Source organism: Podarcis tiliguerta, assembly GCF_965153285.1.
Source record: "Podarcis tiliguerta genome assembly, chromosome: 7".
Classification (NCBI taxonomy): Eukaryota; Metazoa; Chordata; class Lepidosauria; order Squamata; family Lacertidae; genus Podarcis; species Podarcis tiliguerta.
The window spans coordinates 10249852-10268413 of record NC_139540.1 but is presented as its reverse complement, the minus strand read 5'-3'; the positions used below and the strand labels follow the sequence as shown (position 1 = coordinate 10268413).

The 18562-nt window shown below is 46.8% G+C and overlaps 1 protein-coding gene across 1 annotated transcript in view; it reads left to right on the top strand.

Moving 5' to 3' along the window:
• TG (thyroglobulin) overlaps positions 1 to 16111 on the top strand; it is a 175230-nt gene extending 159119 nt beyond the window's left edge. The window contains exons 45-48 of the mRNA XM_083450285.1: positions 10776 to 10916; positions 13094 to 13287; positions 15591 to 15780; positions 15938 to 16111. Of these exons, the coding sequence (XP_083306411.1) occupies positions 10776 to 10916; positions 13094 to 13287; positions 15591 to 15691 (436 nt within the window). The 3' untranslated portion in view covers positions 15692 to 15780; positions 15938 to 16111. The remainder of the gene's footprint in view (positions 1 to 10775; positions 10917 to 13093; positions 13288 to 15590; positions 15781 to 15937) is intronic.
• Positions 16112 to 18562: the final 2451 nt, after the last annotated feature.

The following is an 18562-nucleotide window of genomic DNA, read 5'->3' as shown; positions in this document are numbered from 1 at the left end:
CTCAAAACAATCAAAACTGATAAGGAAAATGACTGGGAAAAGGATGTGACTTGAGAGGTCTGGAGGACCACATTTGCCATCCCCCAGCCCTAAGGTTCCCCATCCCTGCCCTGTCACTTTCACAATGGTCTAGGTAAGAAGGACAAGAGTTTGATTTGGGCTGTATCTGAAAGTCGTGCAAGCTGGTAATTACCGTATTTTTTGCTCTATAAGACTCACTTTTTCCCTCCTAAAAAGTAGGGGAAAATGTGTGTGCGTCTTAAGGAGTGAATGCAGGCTGCGCAGCTGTCCCAGAAGCCAGAACAGCAAGAGGGATTGCTGCTTTCACTACACAGCGATCCCTCTTGCTGTTCTGGCTTCTGAGATTCAGAATATTTTTTTCTTGTTTTCCTCCTCCAAAAACTAGGTGCGGCTTGTGGTCTGGTGCATCTTATTGAGCGAAAAATACGGTAACTGATTACAAACAGCAACAACTATCGGTACTGCATTCCAGTCCTTTTCTATTCCTTTTCTCTGAGTCTTTTGGTGTTTCGGGCTGTGTTATATATTTGCATCTGGTTAGCAATGTGCCCCCAGGCTGAGGGTGCAAGAAGGAACCAGGTGTGCTCAGCTTCCGTTCCTTTGCATCGTGGTTTGAATGTGGAGTCACTCAGCTAAAATAACTGGATGAAAACGAGGCCTCTCTACTTTCTCTTTCTATTGCTTCCTGTGTTTAAAACAAATTTTTTAGCACACACACCCCCTGCCCATTCCTCCTCTGCTGCTTTTGCACAATTATAGGAAGCCGCCTTCTACTGAATCAGACACTTGGCTCTTCTAGTTTAGAGTTGTCTGGTGTGACTGGCAGTGACTTTGTCAAGACCTCGGAGCAGGCAGAGGTCTTTCCCATCATCTGCTTTTTCCAGGTTCTCCAGCAAGAATGCTGGTGGGGCAGCAGACTGTGAACATATTAAAGGTAAAGGGACCCCTAACCATTAGGTCCAGTCGCGGATGACTCTGGGGTTGCGGCGCTCATCTCGCTTATTGGCCAAGGGAGCTAGCATACAGCTTCCGGGTCATGTGGCCAGCATGACTAAGCCGCTTCTGGTGAACCAGGGCAGCACACGGAAACACCATTTACCTTACCTCCGGAGTGGTACCTATTTATCTACTTGCACTTTGACGTGCTTTCAAACTGATAGGTTGGCAGGAGCTGGGACCGAGCAACGGGAGCTCACCCCGTCGTGGGGATTCGAACCGCTGACCTTCTGATCAACAAGCCCTAGGCTCTGTGGTATAGACCACAGTGCCACCCGCATCCCTGTGAGTTACGTAGGCTTGTGTTAAAATTTATCCCCCACTCCTACCCATGAAAGGAAACTAGCTGGTCAGGGAGGACGCTGGACTAGAAGCCTTTCCCCTGATATCTAGTTCTCAACATTTTTCCCTATGAGAGTGCAGTGGCTATTTTGGGTGCTGAGATCTTGCCCCAAAAAGCTACTTTGTGTGGTGCTCCAAAATGCACGTGTTGGGGTGCTATGCTCTCATGTGTCTTTTGGGTTCTGTCATCTTATGTGGGTCATGTGACTCGCATGGGAGCCCAGCTGGGAAGATGCGCGTTACGATTTTGGGACTCAACATGTGAGAGGTTATGGTATCCATAGACCTATGCATGATGCTTTCTGATCGGCAAGTCCTAGGCTCTGTGGTTTAACCCACAGCACCACCTGCATCCCTGTGAACATATTACCCATCACTTAAAAACAGCTGCATGGGTTTCCAGTTGTTTCCCAGGTAGGATTGAAGGTGCTTACTTGATTGTTTAAAGCCTAAATGGCTTGGGGCCCAAATATCTCCAGGAACATCTTCTTCCATATTGACCACTCCATGCAGTAGATGAGGGCTACCTGGTGTGGCAGCCCAAAAAAGTGCCTCTTCCAGGGCAGGTCCTTGTCTCCCCAATGAGGTCCCCATCTCTTTATAATTTTAGTAGCCTGTTTGAAGACACACCTTTCTTGGGCAGTCGTTTGGAGGAGAAGAGACTTGATCGCTCTGGTCTTATCCAGCACAATTCCGAGCACAATTCAAAGTGTTGGTGTTGACCTTTAAAGCCCTAAACGGCCTCGGCCCAGTATACGTGAAGGAGCGTTTCCACTCCCATCGTTCTGCCCAGACACTGAGGTCCAGCGCTGAGGGCCTTCTGGTGGTTCCCTCTTTGCGAGAAGCAAAGCTACAAGGAACCAGGCAGAGGGCCTTCTCGGTAGTGGCACCTGCCCTGTGGAATGCCCTCCTATCAGATGTCAAAGAGATAAACAACTACCTGACATTTAGAAGACATCTGAAGGCATCCCTGTTCAGGGAAGTTTTTAATGTGTGACATTTTAATGTATTTTTAATCTTTGTTGGAAGCTGCCCAGAGTGGCTAGAGAAACCCAGCCAGATGGGCCGGGTACAAATATTATTATTATTATTATTATTATTATTATTATTATTATTATTATTATCTGCTGTTGTGGCTGGGAAGCTCGCTGCGTGATTTAGAACCTGAACTGAAGTTCTAAATCGCATGCTGGGCTCCAAAGAAAAGAGGAAGGTCCCTTCTGCAGAGGTTGCAGCTGAACTCCTGCCATAGCCGGTGCTACCAGTGTGAGGACGGGGCTGAAGCTAAAAGCACAGTCCCCCGCCTTGCACTCACTTTCTGTGAGAAAAGGGCTAGAGAAAGCAGAAAGAAAAAGCACAGGCTCAGCTCATGGTGGGCATAACAAGGGAGACATTAGGAACAGTTTTAATATATATTTTGCTGTTGTTTAGTCGTTTAGTCGTGTCCGACTCTCCGTGACCCCATGGACCAGAGCACGCCAGGCACTCCTGTCTTCCACTGCCTCCCGCAGTTTGGTCAAACTCATGCTGGTAGCTATGAGAACACTGTCCAACCATCTCGTCCTTTGTCCTCCCCTTCTCCTTGTGCCCTCCATCTTTCCCAACATCAGGGTCTTTTCCAGGGAGTCTTCTCTTCTCATGAGGTGGCCAAAGTATTGGAGCCTCAGCTTCAGGATCTGTCCTTCCAGTGAGCACTCAGGGCTGATTTCCTTCAGAATGGAGAGGTTTGATCTTCTTGCAGTCCATGGGACTCTCAAGAGTCTCCTCCAGCACCATACTTCAAAAGCATCAATTCTTTGGCGATCAGCCTTCTTTATGCTCCAGCTCTCACTTCCATACATCACTACTGGGAAAACCATGGCTTTAACTATACGGACCTTTGTTGGCAAGGTGATGTCTCTGCTTTTTAAGATGCTCTCTAGGTTTGCCTAAATATATGTTTATTCGGTGTCAAAAGAGCCCTGAAATCAGGAGGCGGCTTGGCACTCAGGAAAATGAGGTCAAAGCTAGGTAAGCAGACTTGGCTCGGCTCTGGTTCTCTAACGCTACAGTAGTGAAGAAGCCAGAAGCGATTTCTCTTCTTCACACCATCTTTCTGGCCCCTTCCAAAGTCTTCCAAATATCAGCAATGTTTTCTGCAGCTCCTCCAGACCACATCCACATTCTTAGCATAGCTGTGGATTAGCCTACGGTCTTCCAGGCCTGGCCATCTCTTCCTGTTTTTATGCTTTGCAGTTATTGGAAGCTGCCTGACACTGCATCAGAACTTATGGTCCCTCTCACCATCAGGGCTTTTTTCCCAGCCGGGACCCCGGCACCTCTATTGCGTGGGCAGGCAGTGTCCCCCCAACCCCAGGCGACCCCCGAGCAGAATAATGATTCAAGACAACGTGCTATGGGATTAAAATTGGCCACAGCTTTATTAAGTTTCGGGACGTGGGTGGCGCTGTGGGTTAAACCACAGAGCCTAGGGCTTGCCGATCAGAAGGTCAGCGGGTTGAATCCCCACGATGGGGTGAGCTCCCGTTGCTCAGTCCCAACTCCTGCCAACCTAGCAGTTCAAAAGCATGTCAAAGTAGAAGTAGATAAATAGGTACCACTCCGGCAGGAAGGTAAACAGTGTTTCCATGCGCTGCTCTGGTTCGCCAGAAGCGGCTTAGTCATGCTGGCCACATGACCGGAAGCTGTACGCCGGCTCCCTCGGCCAGTAAAGCGAGATGAGCACCACAACCCCAGAGTTGTCCGTGACTGGACCTAATGGTCAGGGGTCCCTTTACCTTTACTTTATTAAGTTTCAGGTGTTAGGGAGACCTTGGCTCAGGCATTGGGCATTTATCCTTCCCAGTCCCCAGCCGGGAGACCCCAGAACGTGTGGGGATTGGGCTGGCTCTGGAGAACATATGTTCAAGCAGAGAGCCTGCCCCCTGTTTCACTGCTGTCACAGGGGAGAGCAATGACAACCTCTTGGTCTACTGCCAATGCCTCCCCTCAAGACCCCTTTAATGGGGAACCCTGGGATCACCGCCGCAAGGGGGGCGTGAGTCACTGCTTTACCCCCCCCCCATTTAAGAAGATAGACTAAAGGATTCCGCCCAAGGCCTGAAACCGCCAAAGTTGTGACGTTTTGCCACGGCAAAGGCAAAACCTGCCAAAGCAGGAAAATTCCTTTCCGGCCCTTCAACATGACGTGGCAGCTCCCACGTACCTGGGTGGGAGAAGCTCTGGAGCCAACTGGCGCTTTGCAGGGAATATTCACCTTCTGTTGTGTGGGCAGGGCCGTCCCTCCCACTACCTGGCCAATCCCCTGGCAACGCCTCCCCAGGCGGGATTGGGCAATTGGCTGAGGTAGGCGGAGACCTCCAGGTATCCAGCCTGGGGAGGTGAAGCCAGCCCGAACTACCGGGAGCCGCACTGGGATCCGGGGGGCTGTGCGCGACCACGCGAAAGGCACCCCCCCATTTAATGTGGGGAGCGGTCATTCTAAGAGAACAAGGCAGGTGTCCATGGGGAGTCTCTTTTTCTAGAAAAATAGCTCACCAGGACTTGCTATAGGGGTCAGCAAACTTTTTCAGCAGGGGGCCGGTCCACTGTCCCTCAGACCTTGTGGGGGATGGACTATATTTTGAAGGGGGGGAAATGAACGAATTCCTATGCCCCACAAATAACCCAGAGATGCATTTTAAATAAAAAGACACATTCTACTCATGTGAAACACCAGGCAGGTCCCACAAATAACCCAGAGATGCATTTAAAATAAAAGGACAGTGTGGTGTAGTGGTTAAGAGCGATAGTCTCGTAATCTGGTGAATCGGGTTCGCATCTCTGCTCCTCCACATGCAGCTGCTGGGTGACCTTGAGCCAGTCATACTTCTCTGAAGTCTCTCAGCCCCACTCACCTCACAGGGTGTTTGTTGTGGGGGAGGAAGGGAAAGGAGATTGTTAGCCACTTTGAGACTCCTTCAGGTAGTGATAAAGCGGGATATCAAATCCAAATTCCTCCTCCTCTTCTTCTTCTACTCATGTAAAAGCACGCTGATTCCTGGACCGTCCGTGGGCTGGATTTAGAAGGCGATTGGGCCGGATCCAGCCACCGGGCCTTAGTTTCCTTACCCATGTACTATGGTATCCAAGAAAAGTCTCTGTAAAGATTCCCTCCAAAGTCCGCAGTGCGTGAGAGATGATCTGCTCTTCCTGCTCAGTTCCTGTTATTGTTCATTGTAATTGCGTGAGGGATCAGATCTGTGTTGCGCTGGCAAGGAGGGAGTCACCATCTGCCTCCCTATCGAAAGCAGGATCAAAAGTTGTCTGGTGTCCAAACATATCCGAATAAGCCGCTGATCCAGTGTTTGCCTTGAGCGTCTTGTTAGCCCTCGATGTTCTTTGGTCACCGCGCTGCCAAACCCACAGCAACGCAGCTCAGGAAGCAGAGGGGATTTTATTGCTTTCTCCTTGTAATTTACTTAATATGTATTATCAGAAAACTTGGCCAAAGGTGTGGGGGGGGGAGGAGGATGAGGGGGAGAAAGGCAGGACAAATGAAGAGAACAACTGAATTCCATCCACATATATAAATGGTTTTGGTGTCCCGCTTATATGCTGTTCTGTTTACTGCTCATTGATAACAACACAGATGGCTAGACACCATAATCTTTCTCGTTTAAAGATGTGCGGCTGAGATCAAAGGCTCTTCTAAATGTCTTTGCAAAGATCCATGGTGCCTTTGGGCATCCCTTTCTTCTTGGAGAGGAACTGAGGAGCACAAAAAAGACCACTGGCATATCCAGCTACCCTCCCAATTAAAACCCGTGAGAATGTTTTCGCCTGATGTCTAAAAAGAGATAGCAATGGCACCGAGTCTGCTTCCCTTGGGAAGGAAGTCCACTGATGGGGAATCAAAACGGGGAAAGATTTGCCATTATTCAACATGGGCGCGTAGTTGCTGAAATTGTTGAAGGCAAAGTTGATGCACTCAGAGGAAAAACTATTGCTGAACATTGCTGTGTCCAGTTCTGGGCACCACAACTGAAGGAGGAGATCGGCAAGCTGGAACATGTGCAGTGTAGGGCGACCAAGATGATCAAAGGTCTAGAAGCCAAGCCTTATAAGGAACAGTTGAAGGAGCTGGGTGTGTTTAGCCTGGAAAAGAGGAGACTGAGGGGAGATATGATAGCCATCTTCAAATTGTTGCGTATTTAGCAGATTAATTGTGCTGCAGAAAGCATGCCGGGGAGACCACACGTTCAGGAAACAATAAAGAAACGTAAAAGTATCTTTTGCTACCAACTTGAGTTTGACCAAACTGCGGGAGGCAGTGGAAGACAGGAATGCCTGGTGTGCTATGGTCCATGGGGTCATGAAGAGTCGGATATGACTGAACAACTAAACAACAACAACAAGAACTGTAACTGGAGCTGTTGGGGAGGCTGCACTGGGTTGCCATATGTCCTGGTTTTCCCAGGTATTTTACTGCTTAACAGAATTTCCCCTCCCATGTAATTTCGGTGGGCTGAATCCTGAATGTGTCCAGGAAAACCAGATATATGGCAGCCCTAATATATTCACACACACACACCACAATTTTGGGCCTTTCTGTCCTTAGCCCTACCCCTGAAGCACCAATAATAACATTGCATCTGGAAAGCAAATTATTTACCAGCAGCTGAAGAGATCTGAAACCAGATTAAAGCATATTTTCCCAACTCTGAATGTTTAGACAGGGATTAGGCTGGATCAGAGCTCACTCATTCTGCTTGAACAATAATGGGCTTGCTTCACTCCATGAGTGTTGCAGTTATGTCGGCCACAAATAGTGCTTCTATAGGAGCAGGGATATAGAAGGGGGGGGGGCACTGACAATGAGACGGTTTTGTTTGTCCACAGTAGAAGTCTGTTCAGAGAAGTAACCGCAGCAATTATGTCAAAATAACTGATTTGCCGGGTCACATCAAGAGCTCAGGGAAGAGACACAATAAGAGGAAGAAGAAGCTGAGGTTGATTCCTTGCTGCTCGTCTCTGGATTGAGTTTTCAGGGGTACACTGACTGAACATGGAGGCTTTATTAGGTTTCATCAATAAAAAAAGGATATCCTTTCCTGTATAGGTATCCAGTCCACATCTGTACTGGAATCGTTTTCTAAGATGTTTTATTGCTTGTGTGTTTGCTGCCCAGGGAGGAAGCAGGGAAGAAATTTCAAATAATTGTAAGGGAAGAAAAAAATTGTTTTTATTGTAAAAAACAAAACCGAAACCCAACAAAAACCTCAAAGCGGTGGCAAAAAAAACAACAAACCAATAAAATCATTGGTAAGATAATTAATGGCAATGATTTAAAACTTTCAAAAGGTTGAAATAACACTAGACTAAAAAACGTCTTAAAACTCATGTCAACTTTCTGAACATCTGGGTAGGTAAGAATGCGTTTAGCAGCTGCTGAAAAGAGTACAGTGAAGTTGCCTGCCTGATTATCAATTGGCAGGGAGTTCCCAAGTGTAGGTGCTGCCACACTAAAAGACCCGGTTCTTAAAATGCAGAAAACATATTATGTGGCCAGTTTTTCTCGTTCCCTTAGTGAGCATGAATCTTATGGCATTACCTCAACCTGGGGATTTTTCCCCTGGGTATCAGTGGCTGGCATTCCCAGTCAATAATCATAATAACTTCTTAACCAAAGCATTTTTCTCTCATTGCTGCATAATCTTTCCAAACCTCATTGTCTCTTTAACACTGCATGATTTCACCTCTTAAGGTATTTGCCTTCTGCATTTTAGCTGCTCTTGTAAATAGTTTTGGTTTCAGCTGTTCAGAAAGAAGTCAAATGAACCAGAGAAAGCGATGATGAGATGCTGAAGTTATGTTCCCACTCCAAAGCAGCAGTCTGGAAACTTTGTTTTGCAACCATGTAAAGTCATCTTGCTTTCCTTTCCTTTCCTTTTTTTTTTTTTAGCATAAGGAAACCATAATTCTGTTATGATTGGGGGGCAGGCAGTTAGGAATATATTTGAGATTAAATTAGAGCAGGGGTAGCCAACTTGCCATCATTCACAAATAGCTGTGATGAATGGCGGAGCCTTGTGCTCACCTTAGAATCTGAGCCAATATGGAACTTGTTGTTTAGTTGTGCCCGACTCTTTGTGACCCCATGGACCAGAGCACACCAGGCACTCCTGTCTTCCACGGCCTCCCGCAGTTTGGTCAAACTCATGTTAGTAGCTTCGAGAACACTATCCAGCCATCTCGTCCTCTGTCGTCCCCTTCTCCTTGTGCCCTCCATCTTTCCCAACATCAGGGTCTTTTCCAGGGAGTCTTTTCTTCTCATGAGGTAGCCAAAGTATTTGACCCTCAGCTTCAGGATCTATCCTTCCAGTGAGCACTCAGGGCTGATTTCCTTCAGAATGGATAGGTTTGATCTTCTTGCAGTCCACGGGACTCTCAAGAGTCTCCTCCAGAACCATAATTCAAAAGCATCAATTCTTCGGCAATCGGCCTTCTTTATGGTCCAGCTCTGCAGCAGCAAAAGGAAGGCAGAACAAGAAGCAAATGCTTCTTGGGGGGGGGGGGGGTTAGTAGGGGAGACACCAGGTTAGAGCCTGGCTGGGCAGGCACCCCTCACTTCCATCAGGGCAGGTGGAACAACTCCTCAAGGGGACCTTGCCTCCAAACTGGCCCTTCCCTTGCTGGGCACTGGAGGTGGATGGCGCCATGAGCAGGGGGCTCCTGGTTGGGAATCGGTGTCCCTGCGGCTCCTGGAAGGGTTGCGTCAAGTGAGAGTCTCCAAGAGGGGCTGGTGCCAGGATGCTTCGCTGTGGAGAAACCAGGAGACCCTGCATGCACACATGTCACCCTTAAGGGTGTCCAGCCGCAGCACCACAGTCCACTTCAGCCAGCTGCCTCACTGGTCCAGAGTGAACCAGAGAAAGCTATGATGAGATGCTGAAGTTATGTTCCCACTCCAAAGCAGCAGTCTGGAAACTTCAGGACAGACCAAGTCCTTCACACAGCACATGGTTGAACTATGGAATTTCCCCCCACCCCAGAAGGCAGTGGTGGCCAGAAACTTGGATGACTTTAAAAGAGGATGAGACAAATTGACGGAGGAAAAGCTGTCTGTGGCTTCTAGCCAGGATGGCTCTGCTCTGCTTCCACAGTTGGAGACAGTGATGCTTCTTAATACCCAGGGCCGGATTTAGGTTTGATGAGGTCCTAAGCTACTGAAGTAATGGGGCCCTTTCTATGTCCAGCTGTCCTTTGTCAGTGACAAATTGTTGCTGTTTTTTGTTGTTATGTACTCAGTTGAATAGGATCCAAACTGCAGCAGTCTGATTGGTCCTAGAACAATAGGATCCAAAATGCAGCAGTCTGATTGGTCCTAGAACAATAGGATTCAGAATGCAGCAGTCTGATTGGTCCTAGAACAATGCAGCAGTATGATTGGTTGGCAGGAACCACCCAATCATGCTCCAGATAGAAGTGAATCCACAACCTGATTGGCTTACAGTAGAATTCCAGAATTAGCCAATCATGGGCAGCCCATTGTGTAAATAATGTATATAAAGCAGATACTTTGAGGGGACTTTCATTCATTCCTCCTCACCACTATGAGCTGAATAAAGAGCATGAAATCACTTTGCGACTCTGAATATATTTCATTTGTGTTGAATATATGCTGTATGGTAATTTATGGACCTCATAGGTATCTCAAGCCATTTGCCCATGTTGCCATGCAACCAGTCCCTGCAGAATGTAGGCACCCTATATATAGAAATGAGCAAACCAGTGATATTTTAGGGAGCAGGCTAGCAGGCAGGGCCCATTACTTACATCACAGGAGCCTCCCCAACACAAAACACTGTTGCTGTATGTAGATTTTATTTGTTTTTTATCTTATATTTTGGAAAGGTACATCCAGGTTTTTTTAATTTTTTTGGGGGGGGGCAAGAGAGTGGGGCCCTATAGCTTGTTTAGCTTATACATAAATCTGGCACTGTTAATACCTGTTGCTGGAGAGCACAGGAAGGGGGGGGTGTGAACACCCACATGTGTGTCCACACCAAGATACAAAACCTGCAACATCATGCTTTTAATGTTTTAATGTTTTAATGTCTGATGGATTACTGTATTTTAATATTCTGTTGGAAGCCGCCCAGAGTGGCTGGGGAAACCCATCCAGATGGGTGGGGTATAAATAATAAATTATTATTATTATTATTATTATTATTATTATTATTATTATTATTATTATTTCCTTCCTTTTCTCCTACATCCTTTGCCAAATCTATGACTTGAGTTCAGTCTCCTGCCATCTCCTTGTCTTCTGCAGCTGCAGCTTCTAACCATGGAACTGTTTTCTCACTTTCTCCATCCTATAAGACCACTGCTGTTGTTTTTCATCCAGTCTCTTCCCTTATTTTTCTTTCAAGCTCAAGCCTGGAGTTATTGCCTGATGTCCAGTATGCCTTTGGGCTGCCTTTCCATCCCCAGTACGAAAACCAGTATACTCCGGAAGCGAAGACCCTCTCCTTGACGGTCATGCAGTTCCTAGCCAACTTCATAAGATCTGGGTGTGTATTGAGTTACAGTCATTGTTGTTGTTTAACCGTTTAGTCGTGTCCAACTCATTGTGACCCCGTGGACCAGGGCACACCAGGCACTCTGTTACAGTCATACCTTGGGATGAATATGCTTCAGCATAAATATTTTCGGGTTGCGCTCCGCGGCAACACGGAAGTAACGGAGTGTGTTACTTCCGGGTTTCGCTGTTCGCACATGCGCAAACGCTCAAAATGACATCACGCACATGCGCGGAAGTGGCGAAACCTGACCCACGCATGCGCAGACGCGTCTTACATTCACTTCAGGATGCGAACAGGGCAGATCCCGTTCGCATCCAGAGGTACCACTGTACTTGGAAGTGTCTGCGCGGTCAGTTTTTCCATCCCTAACAAAGCTTCTGAACCTCACTTCTTCTTCTTCTAATAAGCTTTTGTTAAAGATGTCCTTGTTTAACAAAGAAAGAAAAATACGTATAGTCTCTGCACTATATGTGTTTTTCATCATTTGTTTACATCCAGGATGAGACACTGTTGTCATTTGCATTATGCGGTTGGGGGTGCTGGCGGAGGAACGGGAGTGCGGAGGGAGCGGACTGCCCCCAGCACCACTATTCCGGTAGGGTGCCATCGTGGCGCCCCCCCCCCCGGACACGCACCACGCCCCCCCAAATGTGTGTCACGCCCCGGGGGAAGCCAGCCACATCCCTGCCTGCTCTCCGCCCCCGGTAGTGGAGCATGCAGCTTCGCCACTGGTTGGGGAAAAAGAGAGGGGCATATTGATCTTTAATTCTATTGCGTAGTGTTTGTGCAGGGTTTTTTGTGTTACTGTCAGACAGTGTATTTGTGGCATCCAATAAGCTGCTCTTTAAACGCAGGGAAGCCACCACAGAAGCCTCCAATCAGCAATTTGGCAAGAAGTGTTTTTGAGACGCCCACTGGTATATAGCAAGATCAGTAGTTCATGGTTATTAAAAGAGCAAAAACTTTACAGTCAGTCAAGACCTGCTTCTCAGTTCAAAAGCTGATTTCCCAATCCTAGCTTTTGTTCTGTCAGTTTTGCTTTCCTGGAAGTTTTCTTGTGTAGTATTGTTGTCAGTAAACAGCAAGCTGAGCTGGGTACATCAAAACGCTCCGCTGTGCAAGCCGTCTCACAGTTCCTCTTGAAGCTTTGCAAGACAGCTCAGCTCATTGGCAAAAGGATTGCTTTTCTTAAACCTGAGCTGCTGGTGAACCCTGACAATTTCCAGTGAGTACTAGGGAAGAGGAACTGTTGAAAGATGAGGCAGATTACACAGAGTCCTCAAAATAAAACACAACTTCCCTGCACCCTTGAAACTGTTGCCAAGAACTAGCCAAAGAAGAGATGATTCTGCCAAGAACAAGAGAGCCAGTGTGGTGTAGTGGTTAAGAGTGGTAGACTCCTAATCTGGTGAACTGGGTTCGCGTCCCCGCCCCTCCACATGCAGCTGCTGGGTGACCTTGGGCTAGTCACACTTCTCTGAAGTCTCTCAGCCCTACTCACCTCACAGAGTGTTTGTTGTGGGGGAGGAAGGGAAAGGAGAATGTTAGCCGCTTTGAGACTCCTTCAGGTAGTGATAAAGCGGGATATCAAATCCAAACTCCTCTTCTTCTTCAATGTTGTTCGGATGAGGGTTTCTGTTTTTGTTTTGCTCTTGTTGGAATGAACCATCTGAGCTGTGGTTGATCTTCTGCCATCCATCTTCAACCACTGCTCCCCACCTGAGAAAACAATGATAATGATGACTCACCTGAAGGCGTTGTTGCAGGGAGAGAATTCATGTAAGGCACAACTTTAGCAGAACAACATAATTCCTTTGCTGGGTCAGAACAAAGTCCATCTAATCTACACTGCAACATTTTGTTGCAGACCCCCTCTTGTGTGGGCTACCTACTTTTAAAATGAGGCTGCATTTTAAATTGCATTTTAACCTGTATTTTAAATTGTCCCCCCCCCCATTATGTTTTTACTGTAATTTTACTGGTGTTAGTCGACCTAAGCCTGGCTCTGGCCGGGGAGGGTGGGGTATAAATAAAAAATATTATTATTATTATTATTATTATTATTATTATTATTATTATTATTAATTATTATTATTATTATTTGTAAATAATGGTCATGAGATTATAGATACATGCCTAACAGCTGTTCCTCTTTCTTTCTTCAGAAACCCAAATGGCCCTTATAAATTCTCCAGAAAAATGACTGGGGTTGCATCCTCTTGGCCTATGTTTCGAGCCGATGCTGACGGAGACAACTATAAAGAATTTACCGCTTCCTTTGAGAACCACAAAGGGCTGAAGAAGGCCGAATGTTCATTCTGGTCCGCTTACATCAAAACCCTCAAAAGTACCTTGAGCTGTAAGTGTACAGTGGAACACACACCTTTTTCTCTCTTTGGGCAGTGATGTTCAGAAAGGTTGCATCAACTCTACTTTTAGCAGTGCTGTTTTTCCTAGCAAAAAGGGGTGCCTGAACTCACCACGAACGCCTCGCTTGCTCTCTTATAATGGCAGCGGTGCCCACCTGAGAGGTGCCGGAACTGAGTTTCAGAGAGTTTTGGCTGGGGGGGGGGGGGAATCCTGACTTTTAGTACAGTGGAACCTCAGTTTTTGAGCGTCTCGGAAGCCAAACGTTTTGGTTTTCAGACGCCGAAAACTTGGAAGTAATTGCTTCCGTTTTCGAATGTGCCTCAGAAGTCGAAAGGCTTCTGAGGCACATTTCTCAATTTTCTCTGTTGAAATGGCTGGCCACCCATTAAGCCTCAGTTGTCGAACGTTTCGGAAGTCGAACGGTCTTCCAGAACAGACTACGTTCCGAGGTTCCTCTGTATACGAAAGTTCACTTCCAACACATCCCACTAATTCTGGTTCATGTCCATCCTGTTACAAAGCGAACTAATTCAGTTTGCAGCCTAATTCAAGTTCGTTCTCATGATCCTTGTAAGAGGGGGGTGGAGTCCAAGCTTTCAGAATATAACAAACCACTGTGCTGAAGTGTAAATTATACTTAAGAAAACTTCAGCTCATACACACACAGTGGAATGTGAATGGTCTGATTTATTTCTCCCCAACAATTGTGATATTTAAGCTTAAAGGCCCAAAGCATCTAAAGCATTAAAAAGAACAACAACACATTCATGACAATGACCTTGAAGATGAATTGCAAATTGTTCAAAGTTCTACGCTGTTCTTCTTGACATTTCCTGTTGAGGTCTGTGGTAGCAACAGGAGACAGGTCCTTTTCTATGGTTTGTGTGGCAAGTTCCCGCCTCCCCCCCAAAGGAAATAAAGACACAAGACATTGTTAATTAGGTTAATGGGCAAAAAATGGTCACAACTTTATTGGTTACAGGTAAGAGTGGTATTGGCTTAGGCATTGGTCCTATTGACTATTTGATTTCAGCCTGATTGCTTGAAGTCAGGGAAGGGTTAACACCAATCGGGGGAGTCCTGCTGATGCACATCAACTAGGAAGTCCCCCGGGGTCACCGCTTGGGAGCGTGCCTTAGGCCCTAACCTCCATAGGCTTCAGACAGGGCCACACACCCCGGAATCCTTCACCGGACTACCCTTCGACCTGTGGGGGAGGTGATGGCACTTCCTCTCCCCCCTCATCTACATACCAATATCAATGCCTAACTGCCAATGCCAAGGTAGTTGTGACGATTTGCTACGAGGCAGGTAAAAAACCAAGTGGCTGGTGCCAATTTGCCAAGTGGAAAAAATTCCTACCAGGCCCCACAACGGCGACCAACCAAGGTCCCTAGCAAGGTAAGAAGGGAAACTGGAAGGGCGGGAGGGTGAGAAACCGGTGAAGCAGAGGCGACTAAAAGAGGGAGATCCCTGGCCGCCTCAGTGTAATATAGGGCAAACCATGCCCCGCCCCCCGACCAGGTGATTGGCTGGCTAGGGGATGATGCGACCGGGGTATTCTCTCAATCGGCGTGAAGGCTGATCTCAGATCAGCCCCCGTGCACGTGGAGAGGGCGTGAAGCCCCCAACACCACCTCCTCTTGAATTCGGAAGTGGCTTCCTCACCATAGAAGAATACTTTTCAAAAGCAGAAAAAGAAAAATACTAAGGGCAGGAGCCAAAATAGCCCAAGGAGGACTGAGCCACACAAAAATGGGCACTGATTACTCAGAAGAGGGGAAATGGAGTGAAACGGGATAGCTGGAGTCAGCTACATTCTCCACTGCAACATTTTGTAGCAGATCCCACTTACAAATAATGCTCATTTGTTTGTTTTTTAAGTTCAGAAAGTTAACAGCGCTTCAGAAAAAGAATTTACAATCTTTGGAACCCCAAATATTCTTCCAGGCACTGTATTTTTCTGGTCTATTTTGATGCAACACTTCTGAAACCCTAAATCGATGTGCTTTGTCCGTGTGGTATTGTTGCGCTGGAATGTTTTGCTTGGCCTTTGCTGCCAGAAAACTTGTGGATAATTGAATTAGCATTAAATAAATGATTTATAAGTTCTACCGTGGAATCTGCTGGCAGCCTGTTCAATAATTATTAGCTTGCTGCGTTGTTCCCAGACAGCTGCCCAGCAGACTAATGTGACACAATAATTAGTGAACCGCATTGGATTCAATGAGAAATAATGATTTGCATGAGTTTTTCACAGAGTGATGCATCTTGTTTGTGTTGTGGTTTCAGGCAGACGAGAGCCGCCTAGCACAAGCAAGCCTAGCAGTGAATTTCTTTCCAAAACCACCCAGAAGAAGCCACTTGGAGACAAGGTGGCCTACAAGAAATAGAACCCAACACTTCTATTGATTTTGGATCGGCTGGATGAAATCAAATCACTACAGATCTGCGAGGGGTTGGAAATCATCTCGCTAAATCATAGAATCATAGAATCATAGAACTGTAGAGTTGGAAGGGACCCTGAGGATCATCTAGTCCAACCCCCTGCAATGCAGGAATATGCAGCTGGTCCATACAGGGATCGAACCTGCAACCTTGGTGTTATCAGCACCATGGTCTAACCAACTGAGCTATCACAAAAGCGTGTCTGCAATAGATTACTGAAATTTCAAGTATGGTTGCCGTCGACACAAGATGGGCAGGCCCCAGAAGCATACAGACACTGCTCCATTCAATGAATCACATGTGCTGCGTATCGGTACATCAAATTGAAATTGTAGCACTCAATAAAGCTTCAAAAACCTTTTAAAGAGAGTTGGCTTCTTACCGTTCTCAAAGTGGCATACACACAAACTCAACATGTGACATGAGGTGTCAGGTGATCTGGTTAATCATAGAAGCATAGAATCATGGAGCTGGAAGGGACGACAAGGATCTTCCAGTCCAGTCATCTGCAATGCACTATAGGATGCAGGTGGCACTGTGGTCTAAACCACTGAGCCTCTTGGGCTTGCCATCAGAAGGTCGACGGTTCAAAGCCCCACGCTAGGGTGAGCTCCCATTGCTCTGCCTCAGCTTCTGCCAACCTAGCAGTTCGAAAGCATGCCAGTGCAAGTAGATAAATAGGTACCACTGTGGCGGGAAGGTAAACAGTGTTTCTGTGCGCTCTGGCTTCCATCATGGTGTCCTGTTGAGCCAGAAGCAGTTTAGTCCTGCTGGCCACATGACCCGGAAAGCTGTCTGTGGACAAATGCCGGCTCCCTCGGCCTGAAAGCGAGATGAGCACTGCAACCCCATAGTCACCTCTGACTGGACTTAACCATCCAGGGGTCCTTTACCTTTTACCTCTTCTGCAATGCAGGAATTTTTTGCCGAACATGAGGTTCAAACTCATGAACATGAGATTAAGAATCCTATCCCCTACCAATTGAGCTATCCCAGCTGACTTGGAATTGGCTCTATGTTTACAGTCTTCCTTAGGAACTGTTTGGGAGGGGGGAAAGCCCATTTGTTTATCTGAGAGGTTTTCCCCAGCTCCTAAAGTTGATGTGTGCACACTGAGGATACAACACATGAGTGTCGTGATATTGCTCCCTGTGAATGGTAGTTTGGTTTCGCTCACCTGTGCCCAATCCAGAACAGTGGGGATGAGATAGAGAGAGAGAGAGAGAGAGAGAGAGAGAAATTCAACTGCTCAACTACTCGACTAGGCGTACACTAAGGAACCAAGAGAGGGTTTAGATCCTAATGGAGAACAAGAACAACAAAAAACAGTTGCGGAAAAAGTAAGGTCACACCCACTGTCAGCATCCGGGGGTCAAAAGGCCAGTTGACTAGGCCCCAGCTGGATCATCTCCCTCTCAGCCTTTACGCTGCGGAGATTCGTCGACCTCTGGCTCTGACATAAATCAGCGACTCAAGCTTGCTGCCTTGAGTACACTATATGTAGCAGAGTAAACTGCACAACAGAAGAGGCTGGAGGCTGTGTGGATACATACTAAAACTATGGATTTATTATACATAAATCAGGACAAAGAAACATGTCGTCTCTCCTTGCCGTCTTCTGAGAGAGACAATCAAACAAGAGCAATACATGGAGCGGAAGTTCTGCTCACGGGACCCAGCAATCTGTGCTGGAATGTAAACAGACATGTGACACGCAAGAATCCCATGTCTGCAACAAAAGGTGGAATGGAATCTCCCAACACCCACATCATACATTTAAAATGCATGGCTTCTCCCAAGGAATCCTAGGAACTGTAGTTTGTGAAGGGTGCTGAGAAGTGTAGCTCTTTGAGAGAGATACTACAGTTTCCAGGATTATTTGGAGGAATTAAAATGCTTTAAATGTATGGAGTTGTATCCAATATAGTGCTAAGCCAGCCTGCTCTCAGTGCAAGGATATCCACTGCGGCATTGGGACTCCCATCCCTACATCCTCCCCTGGACATCCCTACATCTGTTCTGGTGGCTCCCCAACCCTTCAGAGCAAATTTGGGGACAGTGCAGGGCCTACGTGGGATGATGCCTACTGGGGGAAATTTGGCTGCACAAGCGGAAATTCTTGTGCTGACAGGACACTTAAGTAGGATCATACAATCACAGAATTGTAGAGTTGAAAGGGACCTCTGGTTCAACCCCTTGCAACGCAAGAATCTCATCCCTGACAAATGGCCATCCAACCTTAGCTTAAAAACCTCCAAGGAAGGAGAGTCCACAACCTCCTGAAGGAGACCATTCCGCTGTTACTGCCAGGAAGTTCTTCCTGATGTTTAGTTGTAATCTCCTTTCTTGTCTCTTGAAGCCATTGGTTCCAAGTCCTGCCCTTCAGACCAGGGGAAAACAAGCTTGTTCCCTCTTCCATGTGACAGCCCTTGAGATATCTTAAGACGATTTTCCTATCTCCTCTCAGTCTCCTCTTTTCCAGGATAAACATACCCAGCTCCTTCAACCATTCATCATCAGGCTTGGTTTCCAGACTCTTGATCATTTTGGTCACCCTCCTCTGCACACGTTCCTTCTTTGGTGTGGATGGGACCTAAGATAACAGAATGACCAACCTGGAAGGGCGCAAACATCTGCTTGGCTTTGTAGTTTGGTCAAGTAGTCCACAGCAATCCCAGGGAGAGGAGGAAGTTAATATGCAAGAACTTTTACACTTGCACCTACAAAAGCACATGAGTTTTCAGGTCACTTAAGGCAGTGATCACCAGTTTTTTAAAGGTTATGACAGCATTTGGATTACTGAGGGACAGATTTAG